The sequence below is a fragment of the Drosophila arizonae genome, chromosome X, assembly GCF_054131065.1.
Source record: "Drosophila arizonae isolate 15081-1271.41 chromosome X, UAZ_ARI_1.0, whole genome shotgun sequence".
Taxonomy (NCBI): Eukaryota; Metazoa; Arthropoda; class Insecta; order Diptera; family Drosophilidae; genus Drosophila; species Drosophila arizonae.
In genome coordinates this window covers 23,941,779-23,949,854 of record NC_142927.1, presented here as the reverse complement: position 1 = coordinate 23,949,854, position 8,076 = coordinate 23,941,779, and the positions used below count along the sequence as shown (strand labels likewise).

General features: G+C 41.6%; 2 protein-coding genes across 3 annotated transcripts; one reads left to right on the top strand and one right to left on the bottom strand.

The window, feature by feature from the left end:
* Positions 1 to 1,978: 1,978 nt before the first annotated feature.
* On the bottom strand, positions 1,979 to 2,564 carry Neb-cGP (ATP synthase membrane subunit K, mitochondrial). 2 transcript variants are annotated; one of them, XM_018015191.2, is made up of 3 exons: positions 2,435 to 2,564; positions 2,286 to 2,362; positions 1,979 to 2,201 (listed from the first exon to the last, which is right to left on the bottom strand). In XM_018015191.2, the coding sequence occupies exons 2-3, from the start codon at positions 2,358 to 2,360 to the stop codon at positions 2,130 to 2,132; spliced, it is 147 nt and encodes a 48-aa protein (XP_017870680.1). In that variant the 5' UTR covers positions 2,361 to 2,362; positions 2,435 to 2,564; the 3' UTR covers positions 1,979 to 2,129. The 2 variants fall into 2 exon arrangements, with proteins under 2 accessions (XP_017870680.1, XP_089331957.1); XM_089475831.1 differs by lacking the exon at positions 2,435 to 2,564 and having other exon boundaries at positions 2,286 to 2,428.
* A 41-nt stretch (positions 2,565 to 2,605) lies between these two features.
* Positions 2,606 to 4,514, top strand: Or9a (Odorant receptor 9a). The gene is made up of 3 exons (XM_018014045.2): positions 2,606 to 3,460; positions 3,539 to 4,332; positions 4,387 to 4,514. Exons 1-3 carry the CDS (start codon positions 3,154 to 3,156, stop codon positions 4,438 to 4,440), a joined length of 1,155 nt encoding a protein of 384 aa, XP_017869534.1. The 5' UTR covers positions 2,606 to 3,153; the 3' UTR covers positions 4,441 to 4,514.
* Positions 4,515 to 8,076: the final 3,562 nt, after the last annotated feature.

The following is an 8,076-nucleotide window of genomic DNA, read 5'->3' as shown; positions in this document are numbered from 1 at the left end:
GAATTAATCAACGTCACAAGTCGGACAAGTCGGGGCGTAATAAAATACCCTGTTAATTCAATACTACGCACACACATACATACATATACACAGCCACAAACACGTACATATACAACTCAACTTCGACTTATAAAAGTGTTCACATATGATGGCGCTCGGGTGCCAGCCAGTGCTGCCCATCGCCTTTAATTTACGCTGGCCTGACAACACCTATGTTTATTTGCAAAGTGCAAAACGTTTTCTCGCCAATTGATCGCAATTTTAGCCACTCTTAGAGCTTTGAGCGAACAATGATGATGGGGTCTGCGCCAGTGCTGTTGCAGTTGCCGCTGCTGCTACTGCAAAATATCTATAAGTATTAGCCCGCCCCCTGTCGCCCACTGCATCGCAGATCCGTTTTATGATCGGGGCTGGAGTTAAGGGATGAGGGGCTGGGGTGGAAGGGAGGGGAGTGCAAGCTGGTGCTGGCAACTGGAACTGTAATCTTATATAGCATTTTTAATTTTTGTTGCATGTGCTCAAACGAAGATATTGGTCTAGAAAAAAAATATATCAAATGGAAAATGATTATGTAACTGTAACTTAACACGGATATAGTATATGCATATACATACAAACACACAATATAGAAAGAAAAACCAAGTAAATATGAAAACACTCCAATTTTTAATGAGAAATCCCAACACCCAGACACACACACACACAACTAATATTGATTACACACATATTATGCGATAAAAAGTAGTAGAACAAATATTGAAAGGACAAAACCGATAGATAACAAGCAATTAAAACATACCTTAAATACCTATGCATGTATACATATATATATGTATGTACATAAATATGTACATACATGTATGCATAGGAGTACATTTGTATGTATTTTCGCACTTCGCTCGGCTGCTGCTGCTAAAATTCAAATAAAGTTTTAACGCATACACATACGAAATATGTTAATGTTTTGCCAGGGCAAACGGTTTAGTTATTAACAAAAGTAAACAAAAACAAAAAAGAAATGAAATCCAAAAGCAGATGCTGATGCTGAAGCAAAATGGCCAGCGCTTGCTATTACACAATACATGTAAAAGATATATTTTATAGCTATAGCATAAACATAGAAATGATAAAATTATTAATTTATATATACGTATATATATATATATATATACCTATATATTTTAATTGCATATATGGTTTTTCGTCTCAATCTCTACCAAGCAACAAGTCAAGTACATGGGCATATAATACATACATACACGTACATATATGTAAACCATTTTTACATTCGATTCATTCAAATTAATTTTTAGACATACTGAAATTTCGAAAAACTGAGCTAAAAAAATTAAAAAAAAAAAACAAAAACCAAAAACAACAAACCTTAAAAGATAAAAAAAAAAAAAACAAACAAACCCAAAATGGAACATTTAAAGCAAGTTCGATTAAATGAAATAAAAACTTTAAATAAATAAAATATTTAAAACCAAATAATACCAAAACCGTATTTGCAAATTTGCGATTATTCAACTTCATCGTGTGATGAGAAGCTTTACCATGATCTGGCAACCATTTAGAGCGAGAAGTTTGCTAAACTGCAAACACGAGCAAGATAGCCTGCTTGCTGTTGCGAAGGACAGAAGAAAACAAGTAACACATTAACAGAGCGCCAGACAGGCCTGTTAAAATATTTTGCTCCTTACGTTGCAAGGACTGCTATTGCATATACATACATACATACATATGTATGTATCTTGCCCTAGTCTGTCCATAGACTGCATGCCCTGATGACCGCTGTTGATGCCAAAGTAGAAATATTTGTGCATATGGAGAGCATGCCGGCGTCGTTATTGCATATGCATAGGTCCCCGTCAGGTGCAATGCTTGCCGCCTGTAGGTGAATGAAGGCCATGTAAAGTGCGTAATGCAAATGTTCTGCAACACGCCTGTTAACATTACATAATGAAATGCAGTGAGCTTTCCGTGTACTAGATTTTTAAATTGTTTATTCCTTTAAGATGTTGCACTACACATATGTAAAATATACATGGCTCCTGCACCTGCTGCCAGTTACTGGAAGCCAGGAGCCCGAGTACGTCTAATAGGCTGCACAAATTAGAGTACGTCATCTACTTCTTCTTTGGCTTCAGGATCTGGTAAGCGATGAGCAGGCCCATGACTGCGTAAGTAGCCTTGGCCACCTGCAACATGTTACGAGAAGCGTATTAGTAGTCAATACCTGAAAGTAGTTGATAGATATTGGATGTTGGATGGACTCCACTTACATTGGCACGGCCGGACATAGTATTGCCATTGAAGATTTTGGACAGGCCGGTCAGTTTCTCTTGTTCACCAGCCATTGCTATAATCGTTATGCAAATATTGAATTTGAATTTGAAGTAATTTAGTAGGAGTTGTTGCTGCGTTAACTCACTTTCAGTTTGTTTTGTGACGAGTTGAAACTACTTCAATTGCCAATAAAAAAGACGAATAGGTTATACAACTGTGCCTGAGCTGCCACTACGTGCGAATGGCTTACTGCGTTGCCACCTAGCGCAACAAATTTATCGTGATGGATGCATCATTGCATGAACTATCGATAAGTGCTATCGCAGGCGCCAAATTTAATACGTGTAAATACAAACAGAAAATAAAAAGGAAAATGAAAACATGTTCACCGCATATACATATTAAAGGCTAATAGCAGTTGCACTAATTGCATAGCTTTGCAAACAGCACACAAGTCAAATGTCAATGGCAGCTTTCGCAAATCTCACCTAATTGCAAGGATTAAGTGCTTATAATACACTCATTAAAATTATATAGGGCAGCCTGAGAACCGGCACAAGTGAAAAGAAATGCTGGGCGTAAATTACAAAGCGCAGCCATCAAGCGTTGTCATTAAAGCTGCCCTGTTGAATAGCTCGGATAGCTCTTTCGCTCGAAAATGGCATAGACTGCAAGCATATTAAATTAAAAGCCCGCCCGCACCTCCAAGGTGCTAGACAATGAATTCCATGGTTTCGACGGCCGGCTACAGCGTCCACAATTAAGGTCGCACTGTCAACTGGTTGCCCCGCCCACATCCAAGTGGTGTTGTGCCGACTATAAAAGTCCTTAACTTGCAGCCAGCTGCACGAATCAACTGCAGCAATGGATGCGGCCTACTTTCTACGCGTGCAGGTCCTGACATTTCGGATGATGGGCTTCGACTTGTGGGAGAGCGGCAGCAAAAACGATCGTTCGCAGATAACGTTAGTGGTAATGATCCTGTCGATCGCGTTTCTGGTGCCGCTGCTCTTCTCCGCAGTGCTAAACGTGTCCACCGTGAGCATCATGAGCGACGCCTTGGGCTCGGTGCTGGCCATCATTGTGTGCGTTGTCAAGTACTTGGTATTTGTCTACTATCGCAAGAGCTTTGTGCGTCTGATCTATCGCATTCGCGACATACTAGAGAGGGGTAAGTGATGCTGCCAAATGGGTTTTTGTTTTTATACCCTGTTTTTTATTGATATCCCTCTAATTCGTTGTGCTGCAGAGATGCGAGCATTGCCGGAAATAATTCCTATTGTGGAGAGGGAGAATCGCAACGATCAATCGCTGAGCCTGGCATACATGCGCTGCTTCTTTGTCGCATGCGTCTTCGCTGCGGTCAAGCCGGTCATAGTCATGCTAACGCTGCGGCTGCGAACGGGTCGCACCCACCTGGAGCTGCCGCACGCGGGCGTCTATCCGTGGAGTGACCAGGCGTTGCTGCCCTATGTGCCCACTTACCTGTGGAACCTAATGGCCAGCTATGGCGCCGTAACCATGTCCCTGGCCATGGACACACTGCTCTTTGCCTTCACATACAATGTGTGCGCCCTGTTCAAGATTGCCCAATATCGCGTTCGGCATTTGCAGCCCATCAGCGATGCGCCGCGCCGCGAGCTGGACGAACTGGTGCAGGTGCTGCAGCTGCATCAGACCGGCCTGGATATTGGCACCCAGCTGAGCCACAGCCTGCGACCACTGGTGTTCATACAGTTCTTTGTGTCGGCTGTGCAGCTCTGCTTTGTTGGCTTCCAGCTGGCCGACCTGTTCCCCACCCTGGAGTGCATATACTTTATCTTCTTTGTCGGCTCGATTGTTATAGCCCTGTTCATATATTCGCATTGCGGCGAGAACATGAAGCAGGCCAGCGTCGACTTCAGCGCGGCCCTCTACGACAGCAGCTGGGTGGACTTTGCGCCGGCGACCAGGCAGGCGCTCATCGTGGCCATAATGCGCGCCCAGTTCCCTTGCCAGCTGAACGGCTACTTCTTCGAGCCCAACATGGCCAACTTTTCAGCGGTGCGTAGCCCCAATATCTGGAGTCCAGCAATATCTGCAAAGTCTATTTTTCAGGTGGTTCGCTCGGCCATATCGTACGTCATGATGCTGCGCTCCTTCAATGGCTAGCCAGGAGCCACGAGCTTCTCCTGCTTTTGGTTATTAATTGTGGCAAATAAATTTATAGTTTCTGCTCTTTAAAATGGGTAATTGAAATATTATCGAGCACAGGGATTATTAATAGACACTTGCGGCTTCTCGTGCGCCCTGCCGCTTGCATGGCATGTGCCGAGGACGAGATTGCAGCAAGTAATTTGCAAAGTACAACAGGACTCAAATTTCACAGATTCCATACAGCTGCAACAGACTAATGCCAGCAGGCGGCTGCCATAATGCGGCCAAGGTGCGCTAACCATTTTCATTAGCAGCGGGTTATCATTGTTGAGCAGATGCAGCAGGTGCAGCAGTTGCTTTCAAATATCAAGTATACGCCCTGGCTTGGCCAGTGCTAATTGAAAAGCAAGTCGCATTATTTGAGAGCTTTATTAAATATTCAACTTTGATGCCAAACGAACTGTAAAATTCAATAGGCAATAGGCAATAGGCTTATAATTCGATTTTCTATGCCAGATAGATGCCCTACCGCGTCCGCCTCCTCGAACGTGACATCTGCGCTCTCGCCAGACTTGGCCACAATTTCTGCTGTGCTGGCCATAGTCGGCTATGCCCGTGCCATGCATTTAATTATGCTCTTTTGTGCCCAGCTGTGCATTGCCATTGCTGGCTCTTTCAATTGTCACCGGCCAACAGCAGCAGCCAGGAAGGAGCAGGGGCCGGGCTTTGTGTTACCTGTTGAAGGCATTGTCGGCACGCACTAAGTAAGCCACTCTCGAAAACTTTGTTCACTGCCAACTCAATTAGTGCTCCATAAATAACCGAAATAAACCCAACGGTTGCCCCCGCCCCCGGCCCCTGCTATTGCTCCTGCTTCCTGCTGCTCCCATTGCTGTCTAGCCAAGTAGTACATGAAATAAGAGCTATTGTTTTGGCAACGTCATTGTAATTGCGGCTGTTGCTGTTGCTGCTGTTGTAGTTGTTGTTGATCCTGCTGCTGCTGCTAGTTGTTTGTGTTGTTGTTGCTATGCTATTGCTGCGGCTGTTACTGATGCTACTGTTGTGTTGCTGCTAATGCTGTTGCTGCTGTTGTTGTTGCTGTTGTTGTTGCTGTTGCTGTTGGTGCTGCCGCTGTTGGTGCTGCTCCTTCTCCTGCTGCTGCTAATTGTTGCTGTTGCTGCTGCTGCTGTTAGTTGCTGCTCCTCCTGCTGCAGTTAGTTGCTGCTGCTGTTGTTGCTGCTGTTAGTTGCTGCTGTTATTGTTGCTGCTGCTGTTGCTACTGCTGCTGTTAGTTGCTGCTCCTGCTGTTGCTATTGTTAATTGTTGTTGTTGTTGTTGCTGCTCCTGCTGCTGCTGCTGCTAATTCTTGTTGGTGCTGTTGCTGCTGTTAGTTACTGCTCCTCCTGCTGTTGTTGTTGCTGCTGCCGCAGTTGATTGCTGCTGTTAGTTGCTACTGTTGTTGTTGCTCCTCCTGCTGTGCTGGTTCTAGTTGTGGCTGCTGTTTTTGTTGTTGCTCCTCTTGCTGCTGCTGCTCAGTTGTTTTTGGACGAAAGCGTGTAAGCTTCAAAGTGACTGACAAACATTAAAAAGCCATGCAATCAGAGTATTAAAATGCATGTCAGCTTTTGCGCCTTGATGCTGTTGCAGTTGCAGTTGCAGTTGCTGCTGCAACGCCTCTTGCATATGCAATGCAGCCACATGCGGGCGACATATAGATGCAAATTGGCCAAAACTGAAATGTCCTGCTTTTCTAAAATATGCCTTGATTCCCTGTAAAATTGGCAGTGTCTAAAATGCACTTATTCTACCTCTTTCTCTCTCTCTCTCTCTCTCTCTCTCTCTCCATCTGTCTCCCACTTCCATTCTGTAAAAATAAATTCAAAGTTGGCAAAGTTTGCATTAATTAAAAAGACACGCAAGTATCGCTCGGATTTACTCAAGCCATTGCAATGCCTTGTTGCCATAGTGAATATTTGACCTTTTTCTTTGCTCACACACGCACATACAACATGAGCAACAACAATAACAACAACGGCAGCCCTCTTCAATGCATGTTGCACTGCGCGTACCAGGGCTGCCAGATTTAGCCTATTTCACGCTAGATCCAGCATCTATAATATTATTATTAAATAGCTTATGAATCTAGGATTGAATCTACGTAGCATATTCTCAGCTTCATAAGCCACGAAGAAACAAATACGAAAAATAATTTAATTTCACTTTATATTTATTTTAATCGGCCTCAAACTGTAACTAAAGTTGTCTCAGACTGTGTTTATGGTATAAGGAACTTATAACCATGTAGAACTGAACTTAAGGCGTAACTACTCTCACTACTACATACTCTTCCCTTGCGAAGTCATCACACTCATCCATAGTCTTATTTCATATCAATTTTCATCAAATATTACATCTTCTATTTTATCGTTCATTGTAAATTGTTAGTCTTTCAGAGCTTTTACAAATTTCTTCTTGAAATGAAGACCAAAATTATACTGTAATAAAAAGACTCAAATAAAAATCAACTTATATTTCGATTCAATTTTAAGCTACATATGTACTTAATGGTATATTTTTATACCCTGTGAAAGAGTATGTAACGGGCAGAAGGAGTCATCGCAGACCCCATAAAGTATATATACTCTTGATCAGGACGACAAACTGAGTCGATATAGCCCTGTCCGTCTGATTTTTGGCATGCATACTCGTGTGTACCATACGCAGTACAAGTTTATCTTATTTTTTCGATAACGCATCCGATAACTTTCTTTATCGAGAATAGTCGAAAAATCGACTTTGTTTTTTCAAATTGGCGTTGCATATAAAGTTAATAAATACAAAGATTTTGTAATTTACAGATTTTGGATACCACGCCCCCTTCGCCACTAATTTGTAAAAAACGTATTTTAAGTACTCGAGACTTGTGCTTTGGAATGTACACACATTTTTACCATATGATCACGCTCTGTACGATAGTCTTACTACAAGAGAAATTATTCAACTAATAAATTCTCACAATATTGCCCACACTGCATGTATGCATGTGTGCATAAAATAGATGCAGAATGAGTATCAGCTTAGAGGGTTCAGGGTATTTCCAGTAGAGAATAAGATGAAGAGCCTAACTTTCTGATCGTAGATATATGACTATATCTATGTATATATTATAAAACCGCATATCACTGAAAGCAATATAAGATTTGACAAGTTTGCAATTATTTGCGGCATACAAATAAATCTATTTTTAATAATGTCATAAATTTATTCATACATTTGCTGAGTTATTATTGCTATTTTTTCTGATTTTGCAATTTCTGTTTTTTACTGCAGTAGCTGTAATTGGTAATTTGTAAATGTATTACCAAATAGAAATGCAAAATGAAATGAAATGGGAAACACTGTCAGCCAATATATGAATACATTATTATGTATGCATATTGGGCTCAAATTACTATTATTATCAATCAATTCAAGCAAAAAAGGTAATTTGAAATCGTATTATTTTTGTTTTTTGTTTTTTTTTTTTTTTTCTGTAACTTTTCTTTGCTTTTAATAAAGCTTGCTGTCCAGCATTTGGTTTTAGATTTAAGCGTATTTTAGCTCAACAACTGGTAGCAGTGATGCGGACTTGATTCACTTGGATTTTCGAAA

What these genes read in the sequence shown, in the direction of transcription:
- Neb-cGP (XM_018015191.2), bottom strand. Translation starts at nt 2,360, where the DNA reads ATGGCTGGTGAACAAGAGAAACTGACCGGCCTGTCCAAAATCTTCAAT. An exon ending in CTATGTCCGGCCGTGCCAAT is followed by an intron (nt 2,202 to 2,285) that starts GTAAGTGGAGTC and finishes AACATGTTGCAG; the next exon opens with GTGGCCAAGGCTACTTACGC.
- Or9a (XM_018014045.2), top strand. Translation starts at nt 3,154, where the DNA reads ATGGATGCGGCCTACTTTCTACGCGTGCAGGTCCTGACATTTCGGATG. An exon ending in TCGCGACATACTAGAGAGGG is followed by an intron (nt 3,461 to 3,538) that starts GTAAGTGATGCT and finishes GTTGTGCTGCAG; the next exon opens with AGATGCGAGCATTGCCGGAA. An exon ending in ACATGGCCAACTTTTCAGCG is followed by an intron (nt 4,333 to 4,386) that starts GTGCGTAGCCCC and finishes TCTATTTTTCAG; the next exon opens with GTGGTTCGCTCGGCCATATC.